Here is a 19,293-nt window from a genome sequence, read left to right as displayed (position 1 = left end):
ACACACACACACACACACACACACACACACACACACACACACACACATAATTAAATGGGCTGAAAGTCATACAGATAGAAGTTCCTATTTTAAGTCTATCCTATTTTAAGATTAAAATTTTGAGACTCCCTTGTGTAGAGAACATTTAAAGGAAAACTTTTCATTTTTGTGTGATAAGGGTCAAATGGTCAGACTGACTTATAATCAAAAAAGGTTTGATTGCTCAAATTGTGTTGCAGATCTTTAAATCCTTTAGTCTTGATTTTATATGACGTTTTTACAGAATTAATTTGTCTCCTATGATACATATTTTCTTCAGAGCTGCACAGTATTTCTAGAAAGAAACACTTTCTTTTTTCAATTTGGAGGTTTTTTTGGCCAGCAAAATGTCTCAACAAAAACGAAAACGGCAAACAGGAATGAGGAAGATCAGGCAGAAATATAAATTCAAATTATCATGCCCTTCCTTCTTCCTGTTCTCAGTGACACCCATGCTACATAAAAACGATAGGGACTTTCTTATAAATGATGTAGCACCCTCCCACGGTGTTCTGTGGAGGTGACAAGATGTGCGGACATCTTTTTTTTTTCATAATTTTTCTGCTCTCTGAGCATTGTTGTTTCTCTAGTTAGCACAGCAGGAATGTCTGGCTGAGTTTGAGGCCTGTGCTAGCAAGAAATACCTCCCTAAACAAGGGATTTACTTCAGGTTTAGCTAACGTCACATTGTCTTTCTTAATAACCATTAATATTTCTTGCTTGTATATCATAAAGTGAAACATCATGGATTGTGTAAGTAATTATTTTTCACTTATTTGTGTATGTAGTTTTTACTTTACGGCATGAGGCCAAAACAAGATAACCTAGCTAATTTCATGTCTGGTAGGTTTCATACAAATTTTATTACATTTAAGCTCCAGTCATCAAATAATTACACATAAAATGAAAAATTAATAACTTGTTCTCAGTGAAACAGTGACTGAATATAACATATTAGCAGCTTCTTTGAGCTATGTTAGCTAGCCGATTAGCTAAGCAAAGGCCACTGAGTCAAAACAAGATAATTAGCTAATTTGATGTCCGACAGGTTCCATGGAAATTTTATTACGTTTAAGCTCCGGTCATCAAGTAGTAATACATCTGGGGTGCTGTGGTGGCGCAGGGGCAAAGCACAACCCACATATTGAGGCCTTGGTCCTTGTGGTCGCAGGTTCAATTCCTGGCTTGGTGACATTTGCTGCATGTCTTCCCCCTCTCTCATAAAATACATAAATTGAAAGATTAATAACTTGTTCTCAATGAGAGAATATGAAATGTTAGCAGCTTCTTTGAGCAATGCTAGCTAGTTGATTAGCTAAGAAAAGACCATTGGATAATGTCTTTGATTCAAATGCTAGGTTTATGATGTTTGGACACAAATTTGTAAAAATTAATTCATGATAACCAAATATTGGGTAAAAACATTTAATCTAGTTTATTGGGTTAAAGCAGCAATCAGAAGTAGCCCCTTCATTCGTCATAGGTAAACCTTTCAGCAATGCCAGTTCTTCACCTCTTCCACAGGATAAAAAAATGTATGTAAGATGGTAAAATTATGCTGTATAAAAATATTAATATGACCGTGTTGTGCTACAGAATTTAAGTAAACAAATTTGTTAACTTAAGATACTGTTAGCCTACATGCTACATAGCTAACGCTAGATGTTTAAAAGTCAAATTTTGACCTGAAAATCATCATTAAGTCAATACAGACAGGCAAAGGTCTTGTTGAATTTTCAACTGGAAACTCAAAAGATTAAATATACTAATATTTTTTAACATTATATATTTTTAACAGTCTTCACCAAAGCTCTTCCACAGGAAGAACAAACAATACACCTTCATCTTGTGTGCTTTACATGGACTTGGAAGGCAGATTTTTAGGATTTCTAGATGGAAACACAACAAGAGCATGTGAAATCAGAATTATATTTGGTAAAGGGCGTTGAGATATGTTTTAACTAATCAGTATCTGGCCAGCAGGTGACCCTTGACCCTTAAACCTGTGCTATCCAGAAGCACTCATGCTTCTCACTAAAACTACCCACAGATGTTCAGAAATAAAGCCGTCTTTTTCGGCACACCTCAGCCCAACGTACTCACTGTGTTACTTTCTGAGACGTTAAGCTGCTTGTCAGTCTGTGTTGCTCACAAGTCAGAGGTGTCAGAGTAACCATAGCTCAATATGGAGGGCAAGCATTAGAAAAGCAGTAAAAAGTTGCTGATAGAAACTCCATATCAACAGCTTGTATCGCAATAGCATCGTTTCTCTGTTTGTGAACGTGACTCTGCTCTGTTTGTATGCATACAATGGAGAACTACCCTGTTATCTGCCTGTTTTGCAGCACAGCAGCTCAACTCAAGTGTCCCAGATCAGAGATCTGACTTAGAAGACTAAAAGATCGCACCAATCTAGAGCTGTTTGGTCCAGAACTGTATTACCAAATGTGTTGCCCAGACCCAATGCAGAATTTTCCTCTCCGTTTCACCGCTCTTCATTGCTTTTAATCATGTGAGTTTGAGTGACAAAGATTTCCATTTACTATGAGCTAGTTTGGAAAAGATAACTTGTCCTTTCTTATTCACTTCAAGAAAGTACCAATGATTCCACAACTCATAAACTCTAGATAACCCTGTTTTCAATTTCACCCCATCTCTCAAAGTCACAGATGACAGTGCACATTTCCTGACAACTTAAAAGTACCACTTTTAAAAGATTGATGCCATGATGACATAAAAATACCGATATGAAACTGGTCCTACGCGTCACAATTTGCCCTGTTGAAGCTATATAGGTCAAAGTGGAGGAAAACATTTTCAGACTATTTTATTCGCACCATAGACTTTCTGAAGTGCGTGCATTTTCACCAATAAATTTCAAGTAGCAAAGCTTGAATCTGTCCTCAGATTGAATGCTATCTTCAGAGACCACATATGAACTGAAACCAACACTTTTTTTCCCCTTTCAGTATGGCTGTATTTTTTGCATGCATCTCATTGCAGTTCTGATCTGAGCAGCGTAGAGTCGTGCTGAGCTCCCCCTTGATGTGCACAAACACAGGCATGGCAGAGCACTGTGGTTCATGTGGTGGGGGGCTTGGAACCTTCTCCCATGGGTTGTCTGAAAGAGCAGACGAGAGGAGTGCAGGGAGCCAAGACGAGCTGGTGGGTTCGGTGGGTTTCTGCCTCTCCTGAGTTCGGGGGGTTAGGGGCTTCTTGTTACCTTGATGGTGGCGTAAAACTGCCTTTCTAGGAACCTGAAACCTGAGGAGGAGGAGGAAGGAAAGAAAGAAAGAAAGACATATGACTTTAGTCAGTTGGAGTTTTTTTGTTTTTCCACCATATGGCAAATAAACTATCTTAAGGGTAAACTATCTAAGGGTAAGGATAGTGAAAAAAAAATCTGAATAAAGTTGATTAAAAAGCTTCTCGGTAGCTTGAAGGAGTAAAAGAAAAACAAAAAGGAATGTGGCAAAGTATCTTTCCCTCTTCAGCATTACAAAGCACAAAGAGCAGTAGAGCGTTAGCATAAAAAGTTTGAATAGTTTGTACTTTTGGATGTCATACAAGAAAATATTCACACACATTTGGACAATGAAACTATACATCTACACAGTTTGCTAAAGTTGCTAAAACACATTTAAGCTTCCTTTTCCTACAGATTTTATTTTATAGCCCATAATAGTTAGCAGCTAGCTTTGTTGTCGGCGGCTAATAGAGAACTAGCTTAAAAACCCAACTGTTAGAGTAATGACTAGAACATTATTACATGTATACTGATGATTTTGATGACGTAATGTAATGTTCATTACTGGTTTAACAATTGGTGCCTGTATGATGGTTTTATGGCGCCTTTAATGTTTTTATGTTAAGTGCTTTGAACTGCATTGTTGCTCAAATATGTGCTTTACAAATAAACTCGATTGATTGACAGAACTAAGCTAAAATGTTAGCCAAGATACGTTTGGCTAACATTTCCTGCATAAATATGGTACTTTTCTCAAATTGAAAATGCATTTTTAACTTTAGTTTTAAATGTGGATCAGAGATGGATAAAATGTACCGTTTGCAAAATGGTGGTTGTGCTTCAATATCTACCAGATTGAAGAGTTCTTCTGTCACCGCAAAGCTCAGTATGTTCTTACTGATGTACTGAGAATGAACGCCCTGACTTGTTCTCATCACTTAAACCGAATCACAAAATCCAGTCACAAAATCCTGCAGATAAGAGGATGTAGAAGCTAACCACCATCAGTGTGTGAATTTGTGCATGACTGAATGTAGTGTGAAGCGATTTAAGTTTCTCTGAACCAGATGAACCGTAATACATTTAGCTACTATTTACTATTTGATTATAAAGTACAAAGTCCTGAAGTACAAAGGTTGTAATGTATTATAGCTTGCTTGATAAACAGAGTAAGGGTAGAATGAACCAAAAGCATAACAGATTAAAAAAAGGGTGAATTCAGTCACACAGGACTAGTCATATACCTTGTCTCTCTCTCTCTTTTTTTTTTTTTTTTTGCAGGAAGAGTAGTGGTTTGCTCATACAATCAGCAATACAAATAAAATGACTATGGCAAAAAAATATAAGTGAACAATGGATCTAGGAATGACATTACGCCCCACTTTCATTAAACCATGATCCATTTCCAAGTAGGATTTCTAATATGTCTGTAAAGTTGGTGGTACTTGGAAAGCACTGTGTTTACTTTGACAAAATTAGAGAGCTGCTATTGTTAAGCATTGTGTCCTTGTTAGGTCTAACAGGATTACAAGATACAATGCAAAATAGTGGAGTAACATAACAGAGTAAAAATTATTCACTTTTTTGCATTGCTACGTTCTGTAAGAAGACGTTCAATGAGACATCAGTATTGAAAAACAATGTAACTCTTTAAGCAAATGTCAGTTTTAGTTACTTCTCAATCATATTAGTCCTGTGGCACTAGCAGCAAATGAATAAGGGAGTGACTGAAATAAATACATACACGTGTATAAAATTATTGGTACGTCTCTGTTAATGACGGATAAGCCCACAATCATACCTGAAAAAAATAATAGTGAATAAAAAATGATTGAAAATGAACCAATGAAAATCAGACATTGCCTTGCATGGTAAATGTGATTCAACATAATTTAGTTTAAAAAACAAACTAGTAAAAGAGGGGTGGAAAGACTGAAAATAATTTGACCATAGGGACATGTTAAACTAATGGAAGTCGTCTAATTAGCATTACAAGAGTCTTCAAGCTTGTAATCAGTCAGTCTGTCTATTTAAAGGATGACAAGTAGTTTGGTTTGGTGACATGACACATACCACACCCAACATTGACCACAGGAAGCCAAGGAGAGAGTTGTCCAAGCAATTAGAAAGATAGCTACATACAAGCATGTTCAAGGTAAAAGCTATGAGGCAATTCCAGCAATCAAGCAATTTCTGAGACCTTCTGCACCTGTCCACATGTATTTTTACCCTCTCCTTTCAAACTGCTCAAGTTGTCTCAGGTTTGAGGGGAGACCAGGCTTTCTGTCGCTCCCAAAAGCCTTCGTTGTCTTGAGGTTCCATCGTACCTAGCATAGACTCAAGACACCCTACGCCAGATGCATCATAGCAGCCCCAGAATACACACCTTCTCCATGTTTTACAGAAGGGACATTGTTCTTTTCTTGGAATGCTTCATTTTTGCATCTGATATACCTTACGAGAAAGCTCCAGTTTTGTCTCATCTGTCCAAACAACATTCTCCCATAAGCCTTTTAGGTCTTTAATATGCGTTGTTGCAAATTCCAGTCTGCCTTTTTTATAGACTTGCTTTCTACAGTGGTGACGTCCTTGGTCGTCTCCCATGAAGTTCGCTTTGCCTCAAACGATGACAGATAGTGCGATCTGACACCGATGTACCTTGACTTTGGAGTTCACCGTTAATTTCTTTGGATGTTGTTCTGGGCTCTTTGATTTTATCCAAGCTAAGATTGTTCAAAGATAGGTAAGGTAAGATGACAATTACGTGTTACCTCTCTGGGTGGATCCTCTCCAGGGATCCATGCTTCTAGAAAAATCTTTTAAATCACAGCTGTCTAACTCCATTTCTCAGTGTCCTGCAGCTTCTGAATGTCTCTCTACTTCAGCATGTCTGACTCAGATATTACACTGATTATCTGTCAAACTCGTCTACATCCTCAGTTGTGCTGGACAGGGGACACACATGAAAGTTGCAGGACACCACGCCTTCCAGGAACGGACTTGGACACCCCTGATTTAAATCTACACCAACTGAAGAGCAAATCATACACATAGCTACAGTCTTCTGATACAGCATCTTAGAGAAAACATTTGGTGATGTCACTTTGATAATGAGTCATTATCAATGATAGCAGCAAGAAAAATGTCACTTATTGGGTCGGTGGCAGGTCAGACCACATTTTCTGTTCTTTGGTGTTTATCTCAGTAGCTCCTGCGGCGGGTGGCTTACAGTGGTTTCAGTCATGGGACTTGCAAAACGAAGTGCCGTGCCACTTTCTCACGGCCAGCAGCTTCCACTATGTCCCTCGTTAATCCCCACCCACCTGCTCGATACTCATTTCTGCGAAACTGTTCGACTTTCTTCGGCTATGTAAGTCAAAAGAGCAAAGGTTAAGGTCAGTGCACGGCTTTCTCTCGCTTTGTAGACGAGAGAGAGAGAGGAAATCAAGTCTTCAGAACTTCTTGAGATTTGGGGTATCTACACGTGCTTCATGTGGAAGTGAAATACAGCAGAGGGATTAACTCAAAAAAAAAACAACAACACAGACACCTTGTTATGTATGGCTTCTAACTAACTCTATTTTTATTACAGCCATGGGAACATTGATCTCGACCCACGGTATAGTAATGTATTACGGAGTCATGTACAAAAGTAAAGCCACAACGCTCTCAAGTAGGCCTTTGCCACCCACTGAACAGGAAGCAAATATTTTGCTGAGGTATTTTTCTTTCTATGTTGCAGCTTATAGCATCCTCCCACTCTTTTCAATCAATTGCTTTCAGATTGAAAGCATCACAGATTCAGATTCAAACCCAACAGTTACACTATTTTCATTTTCTTTTCTTTTTTCTCTAAAACACCAACGTTTGTAAGCAGAATTTATCCCCGTGGTCTCAGGTAACCTCAAAAAACCTCTCCCGAACTTTTAGCTTATAGCGATTTTGTAAAGGCACAGAAAGGAAAACGTATTAAAAAAAAAAAAAAACGTGGCGACGGCGGTCGCTGTGGTTAAATAAAGCAATGATAATTTCAAAATCACTCAAATTCAACCATCATATGGGCATCCCCACTCCCACACATGAAACCAAGTGAGAGCTGATTCACTTTGGCGATGCAGGGTTACAGAGAGGTAAGGAGGTGTGAGAACTCTAAATTGACATGGTACACAAGCCAGCTGCTGCCTACATGTGAAATCAAACTTGATATCGAGCAGACGTTCGATATCTTCCAGAAGTTCCAACCAGATCTAGAACAAGTTTTTTGTGGCTCTGATCAAGGCAGTGGTACCCATTCTCCCAAAGTGTCATGACAAAGTCTAAAATTTGTTTCATCTTACTTTGGAAAACCAGTGGAACCAATGGGTTGTAAATATAGTATAATAATAAAACAGTAGTTTTTATGATGCATAGTGATGGACTGGCGACCTGTCCAGGGTGACTCCGCCTCTCGCCCGTTGACAGCTGGAGACAGGCACCAGCACCCCTCCTGACCCCAGTGGGATAAGGGTCTAAGAAGATGAATGGATAGATAGTTTTATGACCAGATAGCATAAACTAAGGTGCAGCAGGCCACAGCTAGCTCATCTTTAATGTGAGGCACGGTGGTGGAAGGGTCTTGATATGGGGTCAGCTGCTAAAGAAATCAGCAAATTCCTCCATCTGAATGATCAAACATATGAGGAAGAAGTATTTAAAATATTTAAATACTACATAATGGAATTATGTGTGTGAAGAATTTAGATTAAAACAGTTCTAGAGAGTTTAAAGCCTCAAACTAGGAATGTGCCGATAAATCGGCCTTGGTTTTTGTAATTTTGGGAGATTTGTGATTGTTTGATGCTTACATGTGAAGTCAATCTTATCCATTAACTACCTCAGCAAAGGCCTAAAAATCGACTATTGCCATCTCAGCGACTTTCTTGCTACGTTTATCAATATTTCAGACAAAAAAGTCAGTATTGGCAGAAATCCGAACTGACATGTTATGCTTTGATCGATGATAGATAACCATCGATTGGCCATAAAAGCTCCAACCGATGCACGCCTACTTCAAACAACAGGCTTTTGATAAAATTCTGATGACACACTGACTTTAATTGACCATATTCCAGATCCAAACCCCAATTTTGATTGGAAGTCAGTTGACGTGGTTTCCGAAACCAACAAATATAGGCCAAAACTACCAAAGTACACTAATGTTCTGTAACAAAAAACACATTCACACACCATAGATGTATGGTTCAAGACTATCCACAGCGATAAATTAAAATTTGTATCACAATAAGAATTTTATCACGATAAATGATAAAACGATACAGGAAATGTAAGAAGAAATCAGAATATAATAAAAAGAATGATCAAAATAAAAGAGCCCATCTAAAAAACAGAATCCACAATGGATGCTGAGTTAACTCTGCCAAAATCTGCTTGGCATGTTTTAAATCTTAAATATAATGAGATAAGATGTACATTATTGAGCTCATAATTGGGAAATTATTGGAAGTAATCTTACATATTTGAAAACTCAGACCGGCAAAGGTTATGAACTGTTTTCTTCTACTTCAAGCTTTTCGCGTGGTGTGAGAGGTCTGCAACAAGTTGCCGATATTTTCTCATGATGTGGACTTGTGTGAATCCTGTCACATAACACGGCCCCACCCAAAGCATATCTGCCCATGGGTCGTGTGGATATGCGAGTGCATCACTGTGTTTAGGCATAAGATTGCAAATGAAAAAGGTGTCAAGCCGCAAGCTCTTTTGCAGCAGAACTTTAAAAAAAAAAAAACAACCCCGAGGGTGTTGGTAGGATATGGTCTGCTTCTAATGTTCATCCTGCCACACCAAAGCTCTGCCGTCTAATTTTGTGGCCACGTTTCTCTGAAACAAATGACAAAACAGAAAAAAGTTTCTTTGTCTGTTTTCTCAGCAACAAAGCAGCTCAAACGCAAACAACCCAACCGGTTAGTCTGTTGCTCAATAAAACATCACACAATACTAATAATCAAATTTAAGGAAGCAATAGGTGATGTAACCTGCTAATAAGGGTTTAAGTTAAAAATACAACGTGTTATAAGGATATAAATTAGGATCTAATATTCGTCTGATTGTAACTAGAAGGCAAAATCCTGAAAGATCACTAAAATATATTTTAAAAACCCATTTATCTGATCCTTTTGAGTTAATAATACAACACAACATTATCTTTTAGACTTTTAATATAAAGTTGACCTTTATTTTGTACATTTACTTTGATGTTTTTATGCTTTTCTACTATTATTTCAGCAAAATGTTAGCATGCTAATATGCTAAGCTAAAATGGAACAAGTAGCTTCAGGGCAAAGCAGTCATGCAGACATAGTGAGCAATTTTTTTATCAATGACTTTTCACTCAAAAATAAAAACAAATAATTTGTTTTAGACTTGTAATTTAAAAACAGTTCTACACATGTTTTTTTGTTGCATTTTATAATATCTTAGCAGGATCACATGCTAAACTAAGATGGTGTCGAAACATGTAACCACAGTGCAAAATCGTGATTGTTCATGACAACACCTCATGAAACTCTTTCAGTAGTTAGTTCTGGTTAATAATTTTTTATTTACTAATACAACAACCAAACAAAATGGATGTTTGGGTTTGTAATATATAAAAAGTTGGCTTTGGACATCTTTTTGAACATTTAAATTGTTTGCTTTCTTAGTCTTTTTTGTGTTATATTAATGTTAGTCTACAACATCTTAGAATGTTAAACTAAAATAGCAATAGAACGATATTATAAAACAAAGTCAATTCTTTTCCACTTAATAAAATAATTAAATAATTATGTTTCTGAGTTTGTAGTATACACTCACTTCTTTATTAAGTGCACCTTGCAGGTTTATTTTTCTGTTTCTTTGTGGCATCAATTCAACAAAATACTGGTCACATTCCTAAGACATTTTCATTTTAACAACCTAAATCATTCATTATTAAATTAGTACAAAAATACCAGAGAAATATTCTGCATACTTATAAAAGTAAGAACAGGAGTTCAGATGTTGAAGAAATGGCGAATGGGCAATGAAATGATAGTTAATATGCCAGCTAGGCTCTGTAAGTAAATTCACTTTTTATTATTTTTTATTACCTGGTGTATTTCATAGTGAAGCTTCTGTAGACATATTATAAGTGGCTGGAGTGGCTACGTATGTCTGGGTGAATTGCTGGCTTCGATTAAAACGGGAGAGTTGCTAATTTGATTAATGAAACAAAAACTTAAAACAGCAGAAATGAATTAAGTGATGTAGAAAATTTTGCCTTCACACAATAGCAAAAATGCTTATCGATTTAAATAATTCAAGCTATATTTGAGTCAATAAATGGACCTTAAAGGAATTAAATTCATGTTGACAACCACACACTGTTCAGGGATTTTAACGATGAACGAAGGAGCATTTCAAGAATCTCAAAGCACAATATTGCAGTGTTTTCCTGAACCTGGTTGAACTCTTCTCGGTATTTGTTCCTTTGTCCATTCTCAAGTTAAGAACTGGTCCCCTCTGTTGCTTATTTTCTTCTAAACAGAAAGGCTCAGGAATCAGGAGCATGATGTACTGTCACTGATACAGCAGCCAACTGAGATGTTGCAGTGTGTAACAGTCAACCCTGCCCGTCACACTTGCATGTTTTATTTTGAGATTTTCCTCTGTGGTACTAGCGAATGCCTCTCTCACTTACATACATGTTCAGTTGCAACTTCCCCACCTCTTGTTTTCTAACTCTGTGCTCGTCGCTCGACAGTACACATGTAGACACACATCTCCATATTTCACACAACGCAGATATACAGAACACACACACACACACACACCAGCTGTGTGGAGTAGATCTCATTGTGGTTTATTGTCAGTTTGCATCTCTGCCAAAGATTCTTAGTGGTCTAAAAACAAAAGGAAATGGCATATGATGAAGCACAAGATGTAATCCTTCAGTAGGAACAGATGTTAATAGTTACATGAACTGAGAAATAGGCCAGTTTTAGATTTATCACTGTCTGTGATAAAGCTGCCATTGCAGGAACTGCTACGTTGCTATAATTAAAGCTGTGGATTCAAACGCCGCTTTTTGAGTCTAAACCTTGATTTTGGCACCATCTGCTGGAAAATGAGGGAACTTTGTTTACAATGCAACAAAGTTGCCAGTTTTGACCCTTGAGTATATAAAAAATATGGATATATATATGGTGCCATATATATATCCATGGTGCCAAAATCAAGGTTTAGACTCAAAAAGCGGCGTATATATATATATATATATATGTTAACAGAATCACTTTTCGGCACAGCGTTCAACGTGACACTATGAGACTCACTCGGTTCGGCTTTCGTGTTGTTCCCCCTTTGTTTGAAGGACACACCCTTTATTGTACACGAGTGTGTTCAATTAGACAAGTCACGTGATGTGACGCACAATAATCCAATAATGATAAAAACAACAACAAATGAGAGCACAAAACATTCATAATGTCAACAATATATATATATATTTATTTTATTTTTATTTTTTAATTATTATTTTTTTTTACTTTGCCTCATGTTTTTATTGTTTAGTTAGTTGTTTGTTTGTTTTTTTAGAAAATAAAATGAAGTATTTTTGGTCTGTCTGCTCTGACCAGTCAAAGGCTAGGTTCACAGAGCAGGAACATTCCCTCATCCAACATTTCCGAACTTTGTAAGAACGACCCAATTCTAATCTTTTCACTCTCCAAAGTACATCTGTGCCCCTTCCATGTGTGGCACTAAATCGGATTCACGTATCATTTTCAAAGCGTCTGCAGTCTGACCTATCATGAACGGTCAGTAATGATGTTTAACACTTTGTGTAAAATTTAAGCATTGAAGTTTAGCTAAGTTAGCAAAGTTAAAGCTAAATTAGCTAAACTTAAGTAAGCTAAGTTAGCTTAAACTTTGCTAACTTAGCTCAACTTCAATACTTAAGTTTGAAATGCTTTTGTCTAGTTTCTGGTGCAAATAGATTAGTAGACTTGGAATAAGAAAAAATAACTTATAAGTAACTTTTCAGTAAGATATAGCAGCTAATTTCAAGTTAGTTTCTTAAAATTGGTTAAAAATAATAATAATAAAAATAAATAAAATAAAATACTTGTTCCACTGTCAGATTATTTCATTTGTAACATAGAAAAAATATCGTTATAAGTGAAATTATCTGCCAAGAATGAGCTTGAGATATTGTTAAAGGTACTCAGCTGTAAAAGTGGGTAAATACAAATGTTTGTCACACTCCTTGTATACATGTATTATTATTGTTCCACTTTACAATTAAGAACTACTTTGCATTGGTCTTTAAAGATACCCAAAAATGCAAAGTTTGTGACTTTAATATGACAAAATGTGAAAAGAATATTGTTTTATATGTTAACTTTGACAAGGCGCTGAATTCAGCAGACATAGATCAAAGAGATCATTTAAAGAGTTTATGATCATTTCTCTAAATGCTTGACTTGGACTAGTTTACATGAGTAATCTGCCTGTAATTCAGTTTATTCTTTAAGAAAGTTAACTGTTCAGGTGCTCATTTAGCGTACTTCTCCAGGTTAGTTATGTTGCTAGAAAGTAATATTTTTCTCAGTTTTTGTGAACTCCTCATGGTATTCCTCTCTGTAGTTTGAAAGGAGTTCAAGGCTGTGGTAAAGCGTTCAACAGACCATAAGGTCCTACGACTGGACTGAATTCTCAGCAGCATATTCTCCATCTCTATGGCAACACTTGGAAAAGCTGGCGGGTTGGCCAGCTCAGGAGGAGTTTGTTTTTCACCACAGAACCGGAGCGCTCTGGCCTCAACTCTCTGCAAAGTGGCAGAGGAGGAACAGCAGAAAAGTTGTGGAGCAAGTTTTCAGCCAGGTGGGACAAATCAATGTTGATGTTCTCTGACTGTGAGAGTTTAACTAAAAATAGCTGAGTAGTGTTTAGTTTAACCAACAAGTATCTTACAGACATCCTTCAGACTGGACATGTTCTCCCTGTCGGAACTGGCGCCTGTGGATCCGCATCAGAACACGTGGAAGCTGCTGAAGCCCTGGTGGGAAGTTTTCATGGACTACCTGGTGGTCCTGATGCTGATGACGTCCGTCCTGGCTTGTACTGTGCAGCTGTCCAGGGACAGGGTGGTGTGCATTCCTTCTGAACCGCCTTTCAACGCAACCGGCGGTGTTCACCATCCACCAGTTGGCAGCGACGCAGTCCTCGTGTCTTCTGAAGCCCCTCTGCATGTTCCTCACAGCATCGGTCCGAATCTTCAGTCACCTGCAAAGGGACGCCGCACACATCTGGTTTACCAGCAGTATATTTATGTTAGCCAGGTATCATTATTTACCTTCAGGCTATATATGATTGGAAGGATAAACTGTTGAAGTAAAACCCATAAATGATTGTGGTTTAAATCGTATTCAATAGAAATTGCGTAAACAGAATCTCAAAACTTTCAGTTACCTTTGCCTAAAGTATCAGGACTCTCTTAATGTAGATCCTTAAACACCCTGAAATTGCTACTTTATGCCTATAACCAGTAGTTAGCAACTTGTCCTTCTGAAGCAGCACAACATGACTGTGGTTCATACATTTGGAAAAAAACTTTGATTATTCATCGCTTTCTCCATCCTCATTTATAGGTCCTTAAACCTATAAATGTCTAGTAAAAACCAGCCCCTTTTTCTCTGCTTTGCTTTGTCCAGAGATGACAAAACGATTGCTTCCTGGAAGTGTGGACTGTGTTGAAGTGTCAATTTTACCCGGTTGCTAACTTTTAGCTAACGTAATGTGCCAGTTCCATGTTATGAAGCTTACTGGAATTTGGCTGCGCTACAAACAACCATCCTCCACTGCAAAGAGAGAACTGCCGAGCCAAACAAGATGGCTGCTAATGTTAATTTAATCTTTGGAGGCATGGCCAACATGAATTTAACGGCTTCGTTAACTTCATCCGATGGTATTGCTAAGACTACAAGCAGATCACAATTCTAAAACAGCGTAGAAAATCAATGACATCATTCACAACCTGCCCTTCTCCTCCTGTTCGTTGATCGGCCCGATTGAAATTCTATCTTAGAAATCCACTTCAATGAGAGAAAGTCCGTAAGGAGTACGGAAGGGAGATGAGAATTGCGGAAGGCAATGGCCAGAAATAATTATTACCTGGAAAGTATTATTTGGCAGCAGGTTTTCTAAAACTGTGGTTAATATGTCATAGCTGTAGCCATTAATTTGCCTCACCTAATGGAAATGTTTGTCCGTCTAGGTGTGCTACCATGAAGCTTTACCCTTCTGTTCACGCTTCTTCCCCTACATGGCCCTGCTGCAGTCTCTGCTGCTGGTCGCCAGCGGCTCCTTCTGGCTGCACTTCCCTCACACCTCTTCCCGCATTGAACAATTCCTGTCCATTTTGGCAAAATGCTGCGAGTCCCCCTGGACGTCCCAGGCCCTGTCCCAAGCTGCACGCCAGGAAAACATCCGAGATCTGGAGAGAAGGCCCCGCCACGCCGCCGCGTCCGCAGCTTGCTTTTCGATGGCGCCGGCCCGTACGGGCCACTCAAGCATAGACTCCGGCACAAACAGTCCGCTTTTGAGGCGGTCGGCCTACCCACCTTCTCCTTGCCCTTCCACCCTTTCCTCTAATTCCACCATGTCGTCTGTGTCCCTCGGCTCTGAGGGGCACTTGTGCTCTTCTGAGCCTTCAGTGGACAGTGAACGCCCCAGGCAGGTATTGAGTCTGGATAAAAGTGACGGAGAACAGGCCAGGGCCCTGTTTGAAAGAGTCAGGAAGTTTCGGTCTCACTGTGAAAGCTCTGCTGTCATTTATAAGGTACAGGAACTTCATATCTGTAATCTGTTGTTTGGAAAACTTTGTAAGTTCTGGCAACCTTCCAGTCAGGTATGTTGCTTTAAAACTGCAGTATGTAGCATCTATGAAATTATGTTGTCTTTTTTTTTTTTTTTTACATTTTTGTTAAAACTCTCACCATGTCGTGACAGTATTGTATAAGTCAGAAAAATTGAGCTCCTTTGCCTTCTCCCAGTGCTAACTAGAAATAACCAATCAGAGCCAGGAGGCGGGTCTTAGCGCTATTGCTGCCATAAATGCTAAAGCTTGTTAGAGTGGTCATAAGCATAAAAGGTTTCCCCCGTGATGTTAAGTTGTTTTTCGGCCATTAGCACATTTAGCAGCGTGTTCACAGGACAGATGGACAGCACTAAGCCCCTCCTCCTGCTTCTGATTGGTTGTTTCTGGCCGGGAGCTGTGCATTTCTTCAGATGGAGATTGTAGCTCAGGGCCGAGTTGAACTTTTCACACACTATCTCATATCATCATGTCATTAAATGGTGGAAGTTTTAACAAATATTCAAAAAACATATATTTTTTTTAAATAAAAGTTACCTACTGCACCTTTAACCAATATACCAATAAGGACGTATGCTATCAATTTTGCATTTACATTTACAAGTCTTGTTTTGTCTTTCCAGGTTTATTTGGCTCAAACGATGTTTAAGCTGCTGATGGTAACGCTGATCATGAGCTACACCATCCCGTTCCTCAGCTCCCTCTCCTTCAGCCATATCTGTCAGCCTGCAGAGCGAATCCTGCTGAGCTACAAAACTTTTGAATGCGTCCACTCGCTCTCGTCCCTCCTGCGCAAGCTGCTTGTGACCTACCTAATCCTTCTAGGGATTTATGCGCTTCTTAATTTTTACACCCTCAGCTGGATTTTTCGCAGGTTAGGACTCGCGTCAAGCGGTCAGACATTTCATAGGTTTAAGCCTCAGGAAGGTTCCTGGTGTCTCATAGATCCAGTTTGGCCTTTTAACGCCAGCTCAATGATGTTTTTAAAAATGGTTTGACTTGATGTTTAGTCGTTTATATGACATTTATGGAACCAACAGAGCGTCTTCAGTTAGAAGCTTCTTCATAGTCACTGTAGTACAGACTGCTACAGGAGATTCTTCCTTCCTGCAGCCATCTGCATGTACGACAACTGTTAAAAAATTTCGATAAAAATAACATTTAATTTCCTTTTGAGATTAATAAAGTAATCCTGAAATTAATTGTAGTTAAATTCAATTCAAAATATATTCTCATAGGAAAATTAGATATAATGCAAACTCAGATTATTGTTAATAGCCATAGCTAGAGGCAGAAATAATCTCATGTAGCTGTTTTTTTTTTTGTTTTGTGATCAAAGTTTTATTTTACTTTTCTTTAAAGTGAAGTACAAGTAACCTTTTGCACATTACAAAAAGAATATAAAATATGTAGTCACATACATCTACGTATGTTTATATAAAATTACACAAGAATAAATAAGACAAAATGAAGCAAAAAAGAAGAAAAAAAACTAAATTAAAAAATTAATTAAACAATATGTAGTTGTGTCAAAGAAGTCTGACTTTGACACTTTTGGTGCATTTCTGTGTTTTAAAGAGAATTAATTAATATTCTGAGGAATATTAATGTTATTTAATGAAGCATTTCTCTGTGTCACTTAGTTTTTTTTTAGAAGTGTATCACCTTATGTCCTATTTTACATTTCTCTTTCCATTTGATTTTTTTTTCTTGTTTCATTACCTCTCCTTAGCTGTCTTCGAAAATATTCCTTCCACTCGCCGAAAGACATTCCCGATCTGATGAATGACCTGGCCTTCCTCATCCACATGCTGGAGCAGTACGACCCGCTGCTGGTGCAGCGCCTCTCCGTGTTTCTGTCCCCGGTCAGCGAGAGCAGACTGCTGGAGCAGAGCCTGGAGAGGCACTGGGGAGAGGAGAAGCTCCAGGCTCTGACCAGCGTGGACGCAGAGGGCTGCAGCTCCCTGCAGCTCGTCGCCCTGCCTCGCCTCCCTCCGGCTCTGTTCACCCTCAGCCAGCTTCACGCCCTCAAACTGGAGCTCATCGCTGACGCCAGGTTTACTTCGCAGGTGGCAAACATGACTTCACTCAGGTGAGATGTACAGGAAATCAGCCGCATGTTCTTTACCTTACGGAAGAGGATTAGGACCAGTGGAAAAAAACCCAAAATGAATTTAGAGATTTTTCTCAGAATTCTGAGAACGTCAGATTTCTTTTATTTTTCTCAGGGTTATGAGATAACTGGAAAAAAAGTCAGAATCCTGAGAAAATATATCAGAATTCAGACAGAATACTCATTAAAGTCAAAATTCTGACAAAAAAGTCAGAATTCTGAGACTAAAGTCAGAATTTTGAGAAAAATAATCTGAATTCTGACAGAATTTTCACATTAAAGTCAGAATTCTGACAAGAAAAACTCAAAATTCTGAGATTAAAGTTAGAGTTGTTTTTTTTCAGTGATCATCTTCCATACTTTTCATATCCTCTTGCTTTGATCCCCCACACACACACAGAGAGCTCCACCTTTACCACTGCCCCGCGGCTGTGGATCCCGGTGCGCTTGCGGTCCTCCAGGAACGCCTTGAGGTTCTCCACATCACCTTCGCTCAGGCGTCACAGATCCCCAGTTGGGTCCTCTCCCTTCGCAACCTGCACGAGCTCCACCTTTCGGGTCGCTTGGGCAGCGAGGGCGGCGTCGGTCACGGCTGGGCTCTGGGGAGCCTGCGGCAGCTCCGCCACCTCCGCGTTCTGGTGATCCATGGGATGCTGCAGAGGGTTCCGTCAGAGCTGTGCGAGGTGGCGGGCAGCTTGGTGAAGCTGGAGATACACAATGAAGGCGCGAGGCTGCTTGTGCTGACGGGACTCAAGCGAATAGTGGACCTGACAGAACTCCAGCTGCAGGACTGCCAGCTGGACCGCCTGCCCTCGGCCCTGCTCGCGCTGACTCACCTCCGGACGCTCGACTTGCAGCACAACAACTTGAGAACCCTGGAGGAACTGCTCGGTCTGGTCCACCTGCAGCGTCTCTCTTGCCTCAAACTCGCCTACAATCGTGTGTTGGCACTGCCGCCCACCGTCGGAGTCCTTCGAGCCTTGGAGCTTTTGGATCTGTCCAACAACCAATTGAAGAGTCTGCCCCCGGCGCTCTTCACGCTTCACCGGCTTCGTCGGCTGCTGCTGGCTGGCAACCTGTTACCTGAGCTGCCCTCTGAGGTCAAGGCGTTGGCGCTGCTGACAGAACTAGACCTGAGTGGAAACAGGTTAGAGAGCCTAACCTCTGACCTCTTCAGCTGTTTGGAGCTCCGCGTCCTGAACGTGTCTCGCAACTCTATCGGTTCACTGCCTGGGGGAATTTCAGCGTTGAGTCACCTGTCCAGGTTGGATTTGCGCAGCAATAGTCTGGAAGAGCTGCCTGCGGAGCTGGGCTGCTGTCTGGGGCTCTGTGGAGGTGGGCTGCTGGTAGAGAGGTGGCTGTTCCTCTCCTTGCCTCCACACGTCAGGGACTTCCTGAGCCGTTCTTACGCCACCAGAGAGGGATACTTTGAGGATCTCTCCAGGCCAGAGTCCGACACTTTCCCGTATTCTCCCACTCAGTGGAGCTTCTCTTCAGCTCTAGAGTCACAGATATAAGGTTTATAGGCGACTGTGACCTGACACCTGAGCAAAATTTTACATTTTAACTAAACTTAGTGTACTGCTTCTTAAAGCTGCACTATGTAACTTTTATGAAAAATATATAATTTTTTTTACATTCTTTTTAAATCTCCAAAACAAAATTTTTTTTTGTCGTCCCAAAAACAACCAATCAGAGCCAGAAGGAGGGTCTTAGCGCTGTCAATCAACTTTATGTATCTGCTGCTAAATGTGGAGAAACAACTTTTCGTTACAAGAAAACCATTTATCCATCGGCATTGGTGACCATGTTATTTAGCAGAGAGAAAATGGGAAGCTGGAAGGAGAGGGTGAGCAGCGCCATATGGAAGGTGATTGACAGCTATATGGAAAACCATTCTTGGCTTTGATTGATTGTTTTTTCTAGTTAGCAATGGGGGAAGGCAAAGGAGCTGTTGTACGTTTAATTACCTATTTAGCTTAATTTGACATTTTTGACAAG

General features: G+C 39.5%; 1 protein-coding gene and 1 long non-coding RNA gene across 3 annotated transcripts; one reads left to right on the top strand and one right to left on the bottom strand.

Annotated features, from left to right (window-relative positions):
* Nucleotides 1-1,450: 1,450 nt before the first annotated feature.
* Nucleotides 1,451-13,473, bottom strand: LOC107833560 (uncharacterized). Its single transcript, XR_001659323.1, has 2 exons — nucleotides 13,387-13,473; nucleotides 1,451-3,303 (listed from the first exon to the last, which is right to left on the bottom strand). It is a non-coding gene; the product is annotated as an uncharacterized LOC107833560 (long non-coding RNA).
* Nucleotides 12,007-18,864, top strand: LOC103154948 (volume-regulated anion channel subunit LRRC8D). Of its 2 annotated transcripts, none has more exons than XM_007576436.2 (7): nucleotides 12,007-12,120; nucleotides 12,950-13,186; nucleotides 13,279-13,644; nucleotides 14,580-15,143; nucleotides 15,803-16,053; nucleotides 16,912-17,271; nucleotides 17,693-18,864. In XM_007576436.2, the coding sequence occupies exons 3-7, from the start codon at nucleotides 13,297-13,299 to the stop codon at nucleotides 18,807-18,809; spliced, it is 2,640 nt and encodes an 879-aa protein (XP_007576498.1). In that variant the 5' UTR covers nucleotides 12,007-12,120; nucleotides 12,950-13,186; nucleotides 13,279-13,296; the 3' UTR covers nucleotides 18,810-18,864. The 2 variants fall into 2 exon arrangements, with proteins under 2 accessions (XP_007576498.1, XP_016518674.1); XM_016663188.1 differs by having other exon boundaries at nucleotides 13,249-13,644.
* Nucleotides 18,865-19,293: the final 429 nt, after the last annotated feature.

Source organism: Poecilia formosa, unplaced genomic scaffold (genome assembly GCF_000485575.1).
Source record: "Poecilia formosa unplaced genomic scaffold, Poecilia_formosa-5.1.2 Scaffold407, whole genome shotgun sequence".
Taxonomy (NCBI): Eukaryota; Metazoa; Chordata; class Actinopteri; order Cyprinodontiformes; family Poeciliidae; genus Poecilia; species Poecilia formosa.
The sequence above is the reverse complement of the archived record's forward strand: the minus strand, read 5'-3'. Positions and strand labels throughout refer to the sequence as shown.

What these genes read in the sequence shown, in the direction of transcription:
- LOC103154948 (XM_007576436.2), top strand. Translation starts at nt 13,297, where the DNA reads ATGTTCTCCCTGTCGGAACTGGCGCCTGTGGATCCGCATCAGAACACG. An exon ending in GCTCTGCTGTCATTTATAAG is followed by an intron (nt 15,144 to 15,802) that starts GTACAGGAACTT and finishes TTGTCTTTCCAG; the next exon opens with GTTTATTTGGCTCAAACGAT. An exon ending in GCAAACATGACTTCACTCAG is followed by an intron (nt 17,272 to 17,692) that starts GTGAGATGTACA and finishes ACACACACACAG; the next exon opens with AGAGCTCCACCTTTACCACT.